We start from the raw sequence: 19,362 nt of genomic DNA on the forward strand, positions 1-19,362 counted from the left end.
GGGGGGGGGGTCTTATCTTATCTGGAAGTATGCGTACATCTTGTACTTGCAAAAAAATTCAACTCTAAGACCCACGTTTGTCTGCAGGTAGAGTCAACAACGCGGGCCTCTTCAGTTCGACTCTGTCGTCGCGATATGACGCGCATACACCAGATTCGACGTGGGTCTGCGTGTTCTGTAAACAGGGCCCACACTCCGTTATACCCGGCGATCCGTCCAGACCGCATCCGAACTTGGCCGGACCGCATATCGCTACTGGCACGTACACGGTAGGTGTCCTTCCCGAATAATTTTTGTATGTCATGAGGTAATACGCGATAGAAAATACGATAGAAAAGATGTTCCATGAATTATTGCTATTGATGTTACCAATGCGTGCGCAACAGGTCCCGGCGGGTGTATCGGGCGACTTGTTTGGACCGTACTTGATCGGCAAGGATCGATTAGAGGACGGCAAGGAACGGTTAGAGGATGGAATTCTATCCGCCGATGAGCAAGAGATCACCAGAGAGCAGAAGAAGGGCGGTAAGAACAAGAGGAGCTTGAGGTACGCAGGTCTCGCTGACCAGTTCTCCGCCAAGATGGGCAAGAAGAAACGGAACTCCGTCGAGAGTAACACAAACGCCATGTTCACGGGCATGACCATGCTTCCCGGTGAGGAGCAACGCTGGGAAGTGTGGCTTCACGAACAGTGCGCGGTGTGGGCGGCTGGGGTTTACATGGCGGGTGAGTGTTGGAAACGTTGAGGATACGTTAACAGATACGCAAAGCGTTTAGAGATGTTTCGAAGCTGTTAAGGTCTAAGAAGCGGTAGAAAATGGCGACTAATGGCGATCAGTGACTGGCGTGGTGCAACAATTACGTTTTCTTTGCAGGTGGTAGAGTGACGGGGCTGCAGGAAGCGGTGTGGGACGCCGCCAAATCGATATGCTGTTCCTGCGGTTTGACGGGCGCGAACATCGGCTGCGTGAAGCGAGGTTGCAAGGTCGTCTCGCATTATCCGTGCGCGCTGACGAAAGGTTGGCACCTCGACACGAATCAGTACATACCTAAGTGCAACCTTCATCGAGTCACGTGAAACACCGGTGAGTCCCCGACAAGCGTTGTATAGGTTGTAATGTGGATTTAGGTCGTATTCATTATATCATGTGAGGATCCGGCTTTAATTAGAATGCACCGAATAATGGGCAATAACACAATGTAAGGGACTAAATATATAAATTCATTCATGACTGAAGAAGATAGCCTTACTAGTTAGTAAGGTATGTTCTAGTTGACAAAGCGTGGAGCAAAACATTCTCTCATCGTGTGATTGACACAATCGCTCGCGTGTGCGACAAGAATTGCGTTGTGATCGGAACGTAAGAATACCACAATTAGCAGCGAAGTAATTGATGAAACTTACAAATAAATAGGTCTAACGCGCGCGCGCGCGATGAATCGATACTCTATATTCCTCTCTGTTCTAACAGATAGAATTTAATTTTCTCATTTGGCAAACGAGTGCGGGATGTTTTGAAGTGACGCTTTGTGTATCGTTTTGATGCATAAGTGTATCCTGGAGGGTGAAAGTATAAATGTGAGAGCGATTATACTAATTTTCAGACATAGAACCAGTATGCTCGAGAAAGAAAAAAAATAAGAAAACCTTCCAATGTACAAGGTGTCTAATACGGGATCGCTATTATAAATAAAAATTGCAAAATAAATGAAATGTGCGGCACGAGCGCGAAGGTGAAGAAATAGAAATTCTTCTCAATGATTGTGAATTTAATTGATTTTCTTGGCCTGTGGCCTTGAACAGTGGCCTTTTCGACTTAATATAAAAAGAAAAGCAAGATTTTTTTAATTTTGAATCTGTAGAATAGACTGATCGCTATCGAGGAATCAATGATAATCAAAAAAGAAAAAACGAAAAAAAGAGAACAGGAAGAACAATGAGGAGGAGACAGACAGAAGAAAAAGTGTTTGCTTTTTTACTCACCTTTACGAAACTCTAAGACACTACAAACTTTCTTAACAACATCATTGTACACAGGAGCGCATACATAGGGCATATTGTAACGAACGTTATCGAACTTGAAAATTGTAAAAACGATGGTACGACAGCCGTCGAAATTGGATCTGCATAAACGCGATAAAAAAAAAAACTTAAATCAGTAAGCGGAAATTGAATATTCTTTGTCTTTTCTTTTGCATGAGACTCGAGCATAAGCATGTGTGCAGGCAAGTGTTCTCTGATAAGTGTAAAAAGTGAAAAAGAACTGTTTGTACATACAAGAAGAGAGAAATAAAAGAATTATATTATCGAGACGTGTATCGCGTAATTATGTTTCAAGAATTCATTCGACTCAGAGACATTTGTATCTTTGTTTGTATAGTCGCGAGAATGCATGTGCTTTGTGACGGAACCTGGCGTGTACCTGGCGTTGCAATTAATTTATATATGTTGTATTTGTTTTATCGTGTCGTTGTATAAATCATTGTTATAAATCATTAATTATGTGTACACGCGCGCACACACACACAGCTACACATTCAACAAACAAGCACACGCACGTACGCACGCAACACGCACACGATCGTCCACTTAAAGAATGCTCATCACTTTTTGCTATACTTTTATTGATATTTCTTTATGTAGAAGCCCTTTATGACGCCAGTGTTGATTTGTTCATGATCTTGCGTATTAACATGAACTGACGATTTCTCTAAACATGATGAAGCGGGTTGTATTTCGTTCCCGCAGAAGCCGTATTTGATTATTTATGATTTTTTTAGAGAGAGAGAGAGAGAGAGAGAGAGAGAGATATTTCTTATGCTCGCATTGGACGAGGTCGCATTGTGATTTCTTAAGCTGAGAACACTTGTAAGACTTACCCCTATGTATCTAAATGTAATATAACAAAGAACACATCTCATTGTACTCGGTGATATATGTTTTGTACGATGTACATTCGCTGTCACTATACCATCTTCGATGCGCGCGTAAAATACCAGTGACTAACACTCACATCATTTGTAATGTTTACTGTGTTGGCGGTTTTTAATTGAAATAGCTACGCAGTGTCACAGAATTTGATTTGTATATGCATATTATTATATTTCATTTTTCTTTGGTACATCAATATTGCAGTTTTCTTTGCTATAATCGTTGTCACCGTTCTCATCGTATTTTATAAGAGCGTGAGAGAGAGAGAGAGAGAGAGAGAGAGAGAGAGAGTGTGTGTGTGTGTGTGTGTGTGTGTGTGTGAGAGAGAGAGGAAGAGAGAAACATAAGTTTTTGCTATGACGAATGTGTAAGAACACTAACGATTCTCTTGTCGCTTCAGGGAGAACTAGCAAAAAAATCAGGAAAATTGTATAAAAATATTATATAGAGATATAATATGTACATACATTTATGTAGGGGATGGTATATATACGTATATAGATTATATGTGTATGTAGTATACGAATATACATATATATTAGTTATGTATATACGTATAAATATATTACACATACACACACAAGTATATATATTGAAAATAGTCGTCACATCTTCTCCCACAGCACAGAGCCCGTAAAATTAAGTATAATCATTTTTAAATAGTAACTATATAGTTTATATATATAAATATATATTTAAATGTATAAATATGTATTTATATATATTTATATATATATATATATATATATATATATATATATAGAGAGAGAGAGATCCAGATTATTGAGCGTAAAAAATTCTTTGTATATATCGTGCATAGTAACAAATGTAAAAAAATATCTCAGAAAGAATTTTATTTAGATGCATAAACTTTTTTTTGTGTTAAGAATAATAGTAATAAAAGCTCGATGAAACACACATTCAACACTTTGAAGAAGAGTAACACGAGGCCTCTTAGTTTTTATTCTTTTTTTCTTGACACGCGATTTCGACGCTCCTGGACGTTTAAAGCTGTTTGTATAAACAAAGACGACGTAGCCTCAAGAAAAGAGAAGGAAATGCCGCATAAGTGTAATTAAATGAAAACATTGAATTGTAAACGAAACGCTTATATTCTACGATTGTGTATGAAAGGGAGACAAAATTTTATCTTATAGAGAGGATAAATCTGTAATATTAATCATTACTTGTGATATAAAGAAAGAGTGAAAAGGCACACGGATGGATGAAAAAAAATTTCCAGAATGAGACAAGGTCGCAGACTTTATCGTTCATCTTCGTCACGTAAAATTCTGCGTACACAGAGCGGTCCTCATGTACAGTGCATAGAATTTTTGTAGCGAGTCGGTAAATATAACGTTGTACACACCACTTTGTAGATCCGTCTCTGCTGCGAATAGATAAATCTCTAAATAAATTGTCGCGTCGAGTGACAAAAAATTCAAGAGGGAAGGGGAGAGAGAGAGAGAAAAAGAAAGAAGGACTTCTCATAATGTACGATCTCTTTTTCTCTTTCTTCTCCATGTATATGCAGAATCGGTTCGCTTGAGTCGCTCGAGAATAGTGACCGAGAGGAAGGGAGAGAGGGAATTTTTGCGCTGTGGGGAAAAATGTTTCGCGTATTTGCCGTTTCGACTTGTATAAATGAAATATAAGCTCGGCTTGTAAATTGCACTGTTGACGGGTGAAAAGCGTGTAAGAGCGGAGGATGGGATGGCGTGTTAAGACGTGTCAAGGACGAGAATAGTCAAGCGCAGAGGACAAACCTGAATATCACAATGCCTAAGTAATTTGTATAAAAGATAAATCTGTAAAGTAAACAAAAAAAAGAAAAACACATAGAAAACCTGACCACGCGTTGTCACGATACGCGCGGATGTGAGAGGAGAGTTTAGTAGCGCAATCGTTAATAACGATTGCTTAAAGATTGGCAGTGGCAAATCGACGTATTTCTTATGTTTCGTTTTCAAAAGGCGAGAGCAAAGAGGATTAGGATTATCGCTTTATTATTTCGTATCTTTGTATGTTTTAAGACTAATTTGCTTCACGGTCTATTCGTTTCTCTCACAACTTTTCACTCCCATCTCCCCGTCTGCCCTCCCCTGCTTCCCCCGCTCTTTCCCTCCTCCACACTTCACTCTTCCCTTCGGCTTTTTGTCCTTCGTATCTTTCTCTTCTCTCAAGTCGAATAGATGTACCACTTTTTTGTGACCTGGTTTAATATTAGTGATCATTAAGAGAGATATCAGTTAAACTCTATTTAATAATTACGGAATGGTAGAGAAAATCGGCAGATTGTATTTGAAATCAATACAATAATACAATTAAGTATACATCTTTGTGTAAAATATAAATACAATAAATAATAAAACACGATATACATGTGTGTGTGCTGTGAGACATTGTAGGCGAGAGTCACTCCTGAATATATTCCCGATGACCGTTACAGTATTGTAAGACCGAACAGCAGGACCTTTTTATAGCGACGATAACTTTCGACCGATTCGCGTGTGAGCGCGCTCATAATTACGATGTAAGATTTTCACACCAGACACTCCTGAAAGAAAGAAAAGCTTGCTGACAATTACAAACTTATTTTTTGTAATTTTACAAAGGAGGAAGAAATCAACTGCCGCGTGAACTTTCTGATTCTGATTAAGATCTGATTTGTAATAATCTCACCGTTGTATTAGACTTTACCGTAATCTGTTAACACACAATGATCTATTTATTTTAATAATATAAATATAGATGGAAATTTTAAACAGCTGTTGAGTTTTATTTACAAATAAGACTTTGGGACTCTAAAGATTGACGCCGCGCTCAAGACTCGAACCATTTTTTTACCGACTCAATTTTGGCTACGAGTTTCATAATCGACTCCGTCAGGTGGCGGTAGGTGGGCCCGTTAGTCAGGGAAATAACGGATCTTACAATAACAAAGGGTTCCTCAGACCCGATAGTTCTTAACCAATGACGCGTAAAGTTAGTTTCAAAGTCTTCACTACGAGGCGCCACTTTCTTCAACGACGATTCGAGATCGGAAATACGACTCGACAGTAAGTCAAGCGGACCTTTGTTTTCAAATAGCACGAGGCCAACTCGGCCGGGTTGTTTACTTTCACAAGTAAGATTCCACGCCACATCGGAGGATGTCTTTATTCTCGCAGTACGTCTCAACGGTAATTAAAGATATCTTTTATTTTCAAGCGTCACGACGGAGGATTGAATGGACGAGGAATGGACTGCTCCCAATTACTACTGCTAAACGAACATCCGTTCTCGAGCCGATGTTGCGAATCGCAACATCAGAAAGATGAAGAATCGAGTTCCCGTCGAGACGTGCCTGGAAACAAAGTGTGCATTTAAGGCTGCCTCTCGATATCGTTATCGTCTCTACGAGCTCCGCCGGCGAGTAGTAACGAGCAGCGGCGCGTGGTGGCGCGGCCGTCGCGCCGCGGCGGCTCCGACTGTCGCGCCCCCCCTTCCCCTTCCGCGCGCGCGCGTGTCGCTAGCGCTCCTCAGTACGCAGCGAAACGTCACGCGAGGCGGTTGTGACGTCGCTTGTGCCGTCCGTTAGCGCGCGAGTCAGCTCCGAGCACGCGATTACTATGATCGCGCACGAGGCCTCGTGATACATCTCTCACTCTCTCATACTGCACCGTCGCACCGGGGAAATTATGTCGACGCGAAATGAGTGATCCGACGACGCTACTGGTGCTGCAGTTCCTCGCCGCGTTCCTCGCCTGTCTCGCGGATTACAGCCGGGCACAGGATGAAGAAACGCTAGGTAAGCAGAAAACATATACGGAGCCTGCTCCGCTGCGTTTTGACACTTGCCGTGACGTGTGTGCGTGCAGTGGGTTGCAAAACATTTGCTCAAACACCGCGAAGTTAGAAGAACTCTGACCGAAATTCTGACTCAAACTTCAGAGTTATTATCGACCGACTTTTACATAATAATAATGTTATTGATAATTAATTAGGAATAATAAATAATAATAATGATAATAACAACAATCAATAATAACGATAATTAATAATGTAATTATTAGGCAAGTCCATCGCGTTAATAATGGCTCTCAAATTGTGACACAGTCTGCTGAGTTTCCAACTTCATGACGCCGTTTTGCAATCCACTGTACGCACGTGGGATGTCCGCTCGCACGATCGAACGAATGAGCGGACAGAACTCTTGCTGTTTGTGTATTTTCGCGGGGAGACGAACCGCGCGACGAAATGTCGCATGGCGGTTTTGTCGCGCGTCCTCCTATTGCGCGCCATTATTTGCGCCAGCGATTCAGCCGACTGATGATACTTGTTGTTTGACGTGCGAAGCGCGCGACGGCACGTCACCTCGTTTTGGAAACGTTGTGCTGAGTGTGTGAAAAAGAAGGAAAATATTGTCGACCCTCAATCACGATTGCGCGATCGTTCACTCGGTTGTTTCATTTTCGAGCGAGGTATCTCGGGCACAGTTAGTTCATTTGACGTCAGCGCCGTCGGAAATTACGTGTTCTCTACGGCTGCACTTTTCGAAGTACTTTGCGAACTTTTCTTCTCTTTTCCATCAAGCGCCAAGTGCAGGGAACAGTCGACGGTCTGAGTGCAGCGATACTTTTCCGAGTGATGTGATTTATAACGCATTCCATATACGAGGGGAGAACATATTTTCCGAGAATTATGGAGAAACAAATTCTCCCCCGTTGAATACGGTACGTGTTACGAAACTCATCGAGAAAAAGCGTCGCAATATTCAAGATCACTATATTTAGGGCCACTTTGACCAAACTGCGTAGTTGAGTAACTAACCGTATTAGTAATCTTGTTTAAAGCATTCACACTTTCGGTATGCACAAGCTGCGAAATTTTTGGATTAGGCAAAAATATTACGCTGATAGCTTGAGATTTTATATTAAACATTTTTTTCGTTTTCGTCGTATATACTTCTATTTATTTTCACACGTATCTTCTCTGCGTAAAAGTAGAGAATTGTGATTCTATACAAGAAATACAACGTAAACTTTGTAAAAAAAATGTAAGTTTTTAGCACCAGCATCCCCTTAATATGATAGAAAATTTGGTTACACTGAGGGAAAAATTATCTTAAAATCAACAAATATTTCTTTGATTTATGCCATTAACATATTTACTTAAGTATATTTTTACTTAAGTATAAATTCTCTTTTTTTAAATTAAATGTTGTTTATCTGATTTAAGTAAACAATTTTACATTTGGTTTAAATAAAGAGAATTTAGACTTGAATATGTTAATGGGGACCCATCAAAGAAATATTTGTTGATTTTAAGGTAATTTTTCCCTCAGTATAAGGTGTATTTTTGTGCTTAACTGTAGCGTGGCTAACCCACATTCATAACTGCTCACTTTCCATTTATTCTCCAACAGCAACTTCAGTTGGAATCCTGCGAAATTAGTAAAACAGTTAGTTTAACTATAGCTTAGTGAAAACGATCCTTAAGCTGGTGGCACATGGAAAAACTTAAGCAGTAAGACGTAAGCAGTAAGCGCGAATTAGCCAATCACAGTCGTTGATTCTTGGACCGTAAGAAGAATCAATACCTGTGATTGGTCAATTTGCTTACTGCTTAAGTTTTTCTGTGTGTTACGGCCCTTAGCTGCTCGTATTTAAGTGCGAATGGTGCAACTCGGTGCAGCTCCGAAGAGCAGATCCATCGATACCGCGATCGACTTCCGTGATATCGATCCGCTGTCGATCGGCGCGCCATCGATTCGCGGCGACTGTCGATCTCGCGTTCGAAGTCGCCATTGTGCTCGCGTGTTTAACGGCTCGCCTAAATTAAGAGACCGTGCGCGTCCGTAATTACTAATAACCGTCCCGGTGTATCCTCTCGCTCGACGTCCTCGAGTAACGTTGCTTCGTTATGCGCGCGCGGCAAGAGTCGCGCAATCATCCCCGGTTCAGCAGTTCCGTCCTGCGTTTCACGTGACCTCTCGAATTGGAACTGCCTCACGCTCGCGTTTCACACGAGCGCGTTGCACAATAATCGCGGGAGACGTCCGCCGATGTGCCGAGCAGAACACGGCGGATGTTTCTTCTCTCCCGCTGCCCCGCGAGATGAGGAATGTCTCCGATTCCGGAGCACTTGAGGTTAGAGTGAGGTAAGCAGAATTTAATTCGTGGCACTACCCGTCGTCCTTATGGCTCTCCTTGTAATTCGGCGGACGAAGCGTCGTGTATTATTCAGTCGCCGTATTATTTACTGCGGTCTCTACCTTTGTGGAAGACGACGGTGGCACTCGGCGCGTGACGCCGCGTCCCTTTTCTCGAAGAAGCGCGTTGACCATCGGCGGTCAGCACCAACCGTCTCGACTACCGCTAATTGTTGCATAAAGCATTTTCTCTCTTTCTCTCTCTCTCTTTATCTATCTCTCGCGAGTTCGCAGGTGCATCGCACCAGAAATCCTCTCCCGGTGTTCGCTTCGCTCGACGACGACGACTACGCTGAGTACATGACGCTGAAAAGTGATTACGTCGTCGTCTTTCAGAGCTACCTCGGGACACGACAGCGCGCGAACTAATCCCGTGAGGTGCTATCTCGCCGTCTACAACTGTAATCTTTCGCCTCGCTAAATGCGCCAATTTCTCTCGGCCATCGCGCGATCCGTCCGGGACAGTAATTTCCTACGGATATGAATCCTCAGTTCTCGAAAAATGGCGACCACGTAAATCCTTATTCTGTGTGGACTCTCTCTTATCAATGAAGTACAGTTGAGAGTGAGAGTCTTAATCTCTTGAATGAAAGTTGTTGTCTGAGTCGGTTGAAAATGTGAGATAATCAGATATGAATTTAGAGTTAGGTTTGAACTTTCTACTTTTGAATCTTCCGTAATGTATGTGAGATTATATTCACAATCGCAATTCAGCTGAAAGATTCACATTTAATTTTCAACTCAAATCTGAGTCAAGTTTTAAGTAACGACTATTAATACAGCAAGTTTACGTTTTGAGCAGAAAAACGAAAAACAGTAAAGAAAGAAAACAAACTGGCAGATTTCAGACTGGAGAAAACCGACTCAAGGCGGTAAAATCCGATTCGGCCGCCTTGATGTAACGGATATTTGCGCGAATCGTCGGATCTGATAATCCAAGCTGCGTGCAATGTCGGTCTGAGCTGGTCAGGGCCGCGATCACGGCGCGTTGTTCTAGAAGTTCGCGTCGGCTCGTATCCGCGAGAGACGCGACGCGAAAACAGTTCTCGTCCTTTCACTTCATCACAAACAAGACGGACACATCGACCTAATCGCGCTCGATAGCACACACCGCACCGACGGTGTGTGACGTAAGTGAGTAGAAAAGCGAACTCGATCTCTCCACCTTCTTCTCCTCGCCCTCACCTTCGCCCTCGCATAGCACGCACTTGATTCCGATATGGAACAGTTATTACTCGAAGCTTGTCCTGCGTGAGATACTCGGGAATTTAGGTCCGTATTAAAGGAATACTGAAGCTGAAAACTTTACCGACAGAACACTGACATTTTTCTGTAAAATTTACGTCGTATTACACTGAGAAAAAAATTTACTAAATTAAAAAAAACGTTTGTTTAGCTAGTACTGTGAAGATATTTGTTTAAATCAAATAATTATTTTCTAAAATTAAATAAAGAAGTTTTAAATATAAATTTGTTTCTTTAATTTTAGAAAATAATTACTTAATTTAAACAAATATCTTCACAGTACTATCCAAACAAACGTTTTTTGAAATTTAGTACATTTTTTCTCTGTGTACACAGAATTACAAATTACATTTCGTTATACAGAATTACAAATGCTTTTACGCAATGAAAGTACGTGCAAAAATAAGTAGGAGCATTGCTCATGTAACAATTAAATTTTTAAAATCTCAAGCTGTTAGTTAGCGTAATATTTGCCTAATTGAAAAGTTCCGCAGCTTGTACATACCGAAAATGTGGATGCTCCAAATAGAAAAATTTTAAAGAACTTGCTCCACTTTCGCATCTAACTGATAGCTTGAGATTTTACATTACAAATTTTTTATTTGTTTTCGTCATATATGGAGCAATACTCCTATTTATTTTTGCACATACTTTTATTGCGTAAAAGCATTTGTAATTCTGCCTAACCAACGACGTAAACTTTGCAGAAAAATGTCAGTGTTCTGTCGGTAGTGTTTTCAGCTTCAGTATCCCCTTAATAGTTGTTACTTGAAACTTGCTCCAGGTAAGACACTCAGATTTTAATTTAGAGTTAGATTTGAGTTTCTCAGCTGAATCTCGATTGCAAATCTAATGTCACATTATATAATTTAAATAAGAAATCTTCATCTAACTCTAAACTTAGATTTGGATGTTTCATGTAGGACAAAGTTTTAAGTAACGACCATTAAGAGCTTAACGAGCTTAAACTCGATTTAACGAGCTTAAAAGTTAGATTTGAATTGTTTATTTGAATCTTCCATGTAACATATGCGAAATTATATTTGCAATCGCGATTCAGCTGAAAGATTCACATCTCTAATTCTCTACGTTCAAATCTGAGTATCTCACCTGAGGCGAGTTTCAAGTAACGACTATGCACTCGGTGGCGTATTCACCTTGTTACGACGTCGATCGGTGGCATTCCGTTGCGCGGTGGGATTATGTCGTTAACTTGCGCCGCGTTAAAGCTGGTTCTCACTATCTGCTTAGACAACCGCAGACAATTAGGCCGGGAGCAGAACATAGAAAAACTGAAGCAGCAAGAAAATTGATTGATCACAGTCGACGGTTCTTTTTATCGTCGAAGAATAATCGATCGTGACTGGTCAATTTTTTTGCCACTTACATCTTACTGTTTCAATTTTTCTGCGTGTCTGGCACCTTTACTCCGTAACTGAATCTCGCCTGGGGACCAGGTGAGAACTCGATTGCGGAAACAGGAAGTTTTCGATTCGCAGTCGTTCATTCTGTGTTATCTTAGCCGAGTTTTAACGCAATGTTTGCACGGAAAAAAAGATTTGCTAATATATGGACAACTAAAAATATTAACTGCAGGAACAAATTTTCTTGCTTTCATAGTAAAAGTTTGTGTGTGTGTGTATGTGTGTGTGGGTGTATTAGCTAATATATATAGGGTGTCTCAGATCTCCATGATGACCCTTTGTGAGAACGTAGAACGGATTGAGATGAGCAAGAAAGTCCTGTGTGATATTCGTAATAATTACGAATATCGCCGTTTTGCGATATTCGTAATAATAATCGAGATATTAATTAAAAAAGATTGGTGAATGATCACGCGCGATATGGTAGACGAGCTGCAGTGGCGCCGTCTGCCGTTGTATACTTATTCATTCAGTCAAACTGAACAAAAAAGTCCTCTACCATCTTGCAAATGACCACATAAATTTTTAGATATTAATTAATGAAAATTTGTGCATTATGGTATACAATCATATATGTAACAATTTTCTTTAATATTTAAAAACCTATGTAGAAAAAATTTTCCAAAGTAAGAGTTGAATGATTTCAAGAGTATTTTAGAACTATAATAAAAAAATATTTTTAAATCGTTTATTGTATACCCCAACCCCACCCCTATTAAAAAATTTTTTTTTATTATAGTTCTAAAGTATTTTTGAAATCATTCAATTTTCACTTGGAAAATTTTTTCTATTTCTCATAGTTTCGACGATATTCGCTTCAAAAGAAAAAAACCGATTTTTTTTCAAAGGGGTGTTTCACCCCCTAAAACTGTAATTCCGCACGAACAAAAAATAGTTTTGTGTTACGGATGAACTACTCTACTTGCACACAAAGTTTCAGAATTCTTTGAATTATTGAGTTGCCTAATGTTCCTTGTGAGATCTCTTTTGCGCGCGAACACGAAGAAATCACGACGTTGGTAATAGCGCGATCTCTTTTGCACCAATTCTCTCGGCTCTGATGCTTGTTACGGCGCGCCGCTCTGCCGCATGTAAATTTCCGCGATTTTCACTTTCGTCTTTTTGCAAGACTCTAATGAGCGCTCCGTGCTGCGCGCAAATTTCACCAGAGATTAGTCGATATTGCGACCAGGGCGATAACGGTGCTCGCGTAAAAGTCACGCTGCGAGCGGTAATGCGAGCCATTTCGCGGCGGCCAGTGAAAGTTCGATGACCATGTAGTCTGTTACAAAGAAAAACGATTCTGAGAGGAAGCCATTCCTTCTCTTACTCCTCCTGCTCTTCATCTTTCTTCATCGGGAGTAAATCACCGAAAAGGTGCGAGCGTCTGATTGCGGAACGCGATTCTCGAGCGTGTCTTACGTCGATTAAAAATAGACTTGAAATAAATTGATTTGATCGATTCATCCGCTCAACTATCGAGCACCACTTGAGATTCTATCTTGTTTGTTTCGAGTCTACTCTAAATCGATAATAAAATCGGTCGACTATAGTCTGTTTCGGGTCTATTAAAAATTGCTGATAAAATCAACCGATTAAAACAATCCACTTCAATTATTTTAAGCCTGTTTGAAATTTTTGATAAAATGAATTTATTTAACTCATAAATTTCGTCTGCAATCTCAAATAGGTTTGAAATAACTGAAAGAGATAGTTTCAATGGGCTGATTTCATCGACAATAGATTTAAGACAGTCAAAGTAGATTGTATAATCGATAAATTTTGTGGTCGATTTGAGACAGACTCGAAACAGATGAAATTTCAAGTAGAGCTTGATAGTTAAGCGGATACAAAATAGATATACATATAATAGAATAGATAGAATAGATTTGGTTAACGATTCCAGATAGTCTCGAGATAGCCAGAATAGATAGTTTTCACCGATTGGTTTCATCAACAATTCACTTCAGACTTGAAATAGATAAAATGGACCGATATAAACGAGCGATTTCACGATCGATGTGAGATAGATTCGAAACAGATAAAACAGAATTTCAAGCAGGGCTGGATAGCGCGGCGGGTATATCCACGTTCGAAAGGAACGGCGAGTGGAACACCGTCTGGAATTCCGTGCTGTTCGCGAACAACAAGTCGCCTGAAACTTCTTCGTTCGAGTCGTGCGAGCGCCGGTGGCTCGCCGGTGGAACACGCTCCGTAGGCTTCCGGTGCATTGTTGTTTGCGATACCGTTCCGACTCCGCCGCGAACAATTTCGCAATCCACGACCTCTTCCTTCCTCTCGGCTAGAGCGCGCGCGCGTGCGATTCGCAAATACGCTACTCCGCGTTATTACATTACTACACCATAGTAATATCGTCGGCCGCCCATTCTCCTCGTCGCGAAATTGCTCTCTCTCTCTCTCTCTCTCTTTCTCTCCCTCTCTCTCCCCCTCTCACTCCACCTTGAGTGGCGTGTCAGTCGGGCATGTCCGGGGTCCGCGTGTGACACGCGTCACTAACGTGACGTCGTCGTCGTCGTCGTCGTCGTCGTCGTCGCGCGGCGAGCTGAGCGGCAGCATCCTGTGAGCGACGTGCTCAATGTGCGAGAGAACCGACAATATAGCCAACCACCGAGCATTATCGAGCAGATGAGAAGATTGGTCCTGGAGCTTTTGTAATTAGCACGATTCTACACGGAGAACAATAATTTACTGGCCCAGCAAATTTTCTGCTGGTCTAGCAAAATCTTTTCGTTATCATATGGACAGCAAAAAGATTTGCTAAGAGTACTAATCACTATTTGCTGGATATAATTTGCTGAATCTACAAATTATTTTGCTATAAGAATCATGATGGATACAAGCAGTTGTAGTTTTGTTCTGATAACAAATAAATTTGCTAAGGATGCATTATTTTGCATCAATAACAAATTAACGTGATTCTTAGGACAAATAATATAAATAAATTTTTTCTATCCTGGCAACGAAACTTCTGCTCTGATAACGAATAATTTATAAAATTAGTTACATCGACAAAATTTTTTTGATGTCATTACGAATATGCAGTAGCAACGACGATTTTGCTAAAAAAGCAAAATTGTTTTTCTCCATGTATACACGAAAAACAATAATTTGCTGGTCCAGCAAATTTTCTGTTGATCTAGCAAATTTTCTGCTGGTCTAGCAAAATATTTTCGTTATTATATGGCAAAAAGATTTGCTAAGAGTACTAATCACTATTTGCTGGATATAATTTGCTGAGTTTACAAATTATTTTGCTATAAGAATCATGATGGATTCATGATGGATTCACGAGCAGTTGTAGTTTTGTTCTGATAACAAATAAATTTGCTAAGGATACATTATTTTGCATCAATAGCAAGTTAACGTGATTCTTAGGACAAATATATCCAATAAATTTTTTTTATCCTGGCAACGAAACTTCTGCTCTGATAACGAATAATTTGTAAAATTAGTTACGTCGACAACATTTTTTTGATGTCACTACGAATATGCGGTAGCAACGACGATTTTGCTAAAAAAGCAAAATTGTTTTTCTCCATATATACACGAAAAACAATAATTTGCTGGTCCAGCAAATTTTCTGCTGGTCTAGCAAAATCTTTTCGTTATCATATGGACAGCAAAAAGATTTGCTAAGAGTACTAATCACTATTTGCTGGATATAATTTGCTGAATCTACAAATTATTTTGCTATAAGAATCATGATGGATTCATACAAGCAGTTGCAGTTTTGCTCTGATAACAAATAAATTTGCTAAGAATACATTATTTTGCATCAATAACAAATTAACGTGATTCTTAGGACAAATAATATAAATAAATTTTTTCTATCCTGGCAACGAAACTTCTGCTCTGATAACATAAAATTAGTTACATCGACAAAATTTTTTTGATGTCATTACGAATATGCAGTAGCAACGACGATTTTGCTAAAAGAGCAAAATTACTTTTCTCCGTGTACGTACACGAAAAAAAAGATCTGCTACATATGGATAACTAAACATAATTTGCTGTATTAGCCACTTTTTTCTTTGCTGCAGGAGCCAATTTCCTTGCTATAATAACAAGGAAATCTGTTACTGCAACAAAAAAGTAGCTAAAGCAGTAAATTATGTTTAGTTGTCCATCTGTAGCAAATTAGCCACTTTTCTTGTTGTAAGAGCAGATTTTCTTGTTATCATAGTAAGAAAATAGGTTCCTGCAGCAAAGAAAAAGTAGCTAACACAGCGAATTATATTTAACTGTCCATATGTAGGAAATTAGTTTGCTGCTGCAGCAAATTATTTTTTTCCGTAACACACATACAGCCAGCCGTTCTGTTGTCTCGCGACGCGGCTCGTTAACACTTTCGCGACTCTCGCGGAACGAGAGAGCGGGCGCACACGGAGACGATCGTTCATCCTTGAGCAACGAAAGTCGCAGCTCGGCGAAAATTTCACGGCTATGACGATTATTCGCGCGCGCGACGTCGTCTCTGGGAACGATCGCTCGCGATACCAACGCGATACCTCGCGTGATACCCGCATGATCGCGCCTGTGTGCGGTCTGTATCAATAGTCGTCACTTGATGCTTGCTTCAGGTGAGATCCCACGCGAGACAAGCTTCGAGTAACGACTATTAATACAGGCCTGAGGTCCGTATTAATAGTTGTTATTTGAAACTTGTCTCAATTAAGGGATTAAGCCATTTTGGGGCCGAAAATTGATATCCTCGCTATAATTCGAACTATAATTCGAACAATTTGAACTATAATTCGGACAATTTCAATTGTTCGAACTATAATTCAAACGATTGAAAGAAACGACGTGAAGAAACGAAGCGGAAAGATGTTAGCAAAACACCAAGTACGACACGTCGGGTTTCGCGTCATTACCGAAAAGTATCGTTAATACGGTAAAAACCCCTCGCGATCATAAGCCCGACATTAATAGTCGTTACTTGAAACTGGTCTCGCCTGAGATACTCAGATCTAAATTTAGAGTTGGATCTGAGCTTTTCGATTAAACCATAGGATATACGTGACATTATATTTGCAATTCAGCAGAGGAATTTACGTCTAACTATGGAGCCCGTACTAATAATTATGCCTAAAATATCTAATAATTATGTTATTTGAAACTCGTCTCAAGTGAAGTACTCAGGCTCGTATTAATAGTCCTTACTTGAAACTTGTCTTATGTGAAATACTCTGATCTGAATTTAGAGTTATAGATAAGAGCTTTTTATTTGAATTATATATGTGACAATTTACAATTGCGATTCAGCTGAGAATCTCAGATCTAATTCTAAATTCAGATGTGAGTATTTCACATAAGACAAGTTTCAAGTAACGACTATTAATACAAGCCTGAGACTACTTCACTTGAGACGAGTTTCAATAACATAATTATTAGCACGGGCTCCATAGTTAGATGTGAATTTCTCTGAATTACAACCACAAATATAATGTCACGTATATCCTGTGGTTTAATCGAAAAGCTCCAACTCTAAATTTAGATCTGAGTATCTCAGGCGAGACCAGTTTCAAGTAACGACTATTAATGTCGGGCTTATGATCGCGAGGGGGACTACGTTTTTACTACGTATTAACGATACTTTTCGGTAATGACGCGAAACCCGACGTGTCGTACTTGGTGTACGTGTATCGCTAACACCCTTCCGCTTCTCGTTTCTCCACGTCCCACACGAATTTCTTTCAATTGTTCGAATTATAGTCGCGGGGATATCAATTTCACGGTGCGACGTGCCACAGAATGATTCGCAGTGGCTCAAACGAAACGAATCACCTCGACGACGTGCATCGCTGACGCGACACATCTCGTATATTTTCTATACACACATTTGCATAATTGCACATCCGACATAGAGCGCGAGTCGATTCTCAATTTCTCGCTTCAACGACGACGACGACGACGACGACGAGGACGACGACGCGACGTGCACCGTATGCGGTGTGACGCACAGTCGTGTCGCGTATCGAGTCGTTCTCTAGGTCTCTCTTAATTAGCGTAATCGCAGAAGTGCCGTTCGTTCTGTTACATCGCACGGTCGGACGGAATGACAGAAGTTACGCGGGTTCGCGCTCTGCGTGCGAGTATTGCGACCCAGTGACACGTATAATCGCGAGGATCGCCAGCGGACATCCTCTTAGCGTTGGTTCGGTTCAAGTGGAGAAATTGTCGCTGCCGCGTTAACGCAATGTCAGATTACCTCCAACGAGCTAGGTGTGCATCCGCGTTTAGTGCTCAAATTTAGCGCTACGTCGAGTCTGATCTACAATGTGCTCTCTTCCTGTTCCTTTCTCTTTATATCTCCTTCTGAACTTGAGCCTTAAGCCAGAAGAAGAAGAGAATGAGAAACAGGAAGCACAGAACTTATCGTAGGTCAGGCTTTAAGCGCGCTAAAACTCGTCGGAAACATTCCATTAGCTCTGTCCTTGTTCTGGGTCCCTTTTAAAAGTGCCTCTAAATGTGAAACTGGAAAATAATCAGGAGGCTTAGCAAAAGGCACGTTTAAGGATCAGAGGACACTTTTATCGATGAAAGCACTGAGGGAAATGTCTGATGATAGTAGCCAGAATTCTATTTAGATTTACCAAACGATATGGTGAATAATCGTGTAACAAGATATTTAATCAATGATACCAAATTATCTGGTGAGCGCATTGTTTAAATAGCATTACAATAATACTTAAATACGTTTACCAAACCGTCTGGTACAGCATACAATTCATTTGGTTAATGTTATGAATACAGTAGTGTTAGACTTCTTACCTAACCTAAAATCTAACCATATTATATATAATTTTCATATACTTACTGTAATCTTCATATATTTACTTCTAAATTCGTCGACATATTTTGAAAAATTTCATTCTTCCAAATATCTCACGATTTCAGCGTCTACTCTTTTATAGCACCGACGTCTTTACAAATTAGTATATATATACTGAGAGAAAAGACTGGTAACTATAACAAAATGCATTTAGTTACAGAAATTCGTTGAATCCTTAGTAACTAATACTAAGTGTGATAATAATTACCAAATATTTAATAGATCGGGAGTATGACGTAATTGCATTCACAGGAACATTAATTAAATAATTTAGTGTAATAGTTACTTAATATTAAATATTTAATATGAAATATCTTATAGAGAGAGAGAGAGAGAGTTATGAACAGATATTTGATAATTATTATGAAATTCTTATTAAAAGATTCAGTAGGTACGAGTTCTATTTTGTTATCAGTATAAGTTTGTTTTGTTGCAGCACAACGAAAAATTCATTCATTTGCAGCTATTACATCGTTTCAATATCTATTATTACAGATGGTTGGTTGAACCTACCAAAAATTTTGTAACTATTACAAAATCGCTTATTTTGCTCAACTATTCAATAAGTTTTATTTACCAAATATATTCTGGAAGTAAATAAATTTTACTTCTGTCAAAGAAATAATTTATTTTACAGAACTAAATTAATTAATAAGTATTATATTTACGTCTACCATTTAGTAATAGTAACCAAATTTTGATAATATTTATT

The 19,362-nt window shown here is 39.8% G+C and overlaps 2 protein-coding genes across 9 annotated transcripts in view; both read left to right on the plus strand.

Moving 5' to 3' along the window:
- LOC116843161 (uncharacterized protein CG5098) overlaps positions 1-4,761 on the plus strand; it is a 13,505-nt gene extending 8,744 nt beyond the window's left edge. For all 8 annotated transcript variants that reach the window (XM_032813326.1, XM_032813332.1, XM_032813327.1 and 5 more), the window contains exons 5-7: positions 88-269; positions 387-726; positions 876-4,761. In XM_032813326.1, coding sequence (XP_032669217.1) covers positions 88-269; positions 387-726; positions 876-1,078 — 725 coding nt within the window. In that variant the 3' untranslated portion in view covers positions 1,079-4,761. The remainder of the gene's footprint in view (positions 1-87; positions 270-386; positions 727-875) is intronic.
- Positions 4,762-5,952: 1,191 nt separating this feature from the next.
- LOC116843229 overlaps positions 5,953-19,362 on the plus strand; it is a 48,434-nt gene continuing 35,024 nt past the window's right edge. Inside the window, exons 1-2 of the mRNA XM_032813475.1 lie at positions 5,953-6,059; positions 6,143-6,722. Coding sequence (XP_032669366.1) covers positions 6,626-6,722 — 97 coding nt within the window. The 5' untranslated portion in view covers positions 5,953-6,059; positions 6,143-6,625. The remainder of the gene's footprint in view (positions 6,060-6,142; positions 6,723-19,362) is intronic.

This window comes from Odontomachus brunneus, unplaced genomic scaffold (genome assembly GCF_010583005.1).
Source record: "Odontomachus brunneus isolate Ranch 3 - 2012 unplaced genomic scaffold, Obru_v1 Obru_scaffold_030, whole genome shotgun sequence".
NCBI lineage: Eukaryota > Metazoa > Arthropoda > Insecta > Hymenoptera > Formicidae > Odontomachus > Odontomachus brunneus.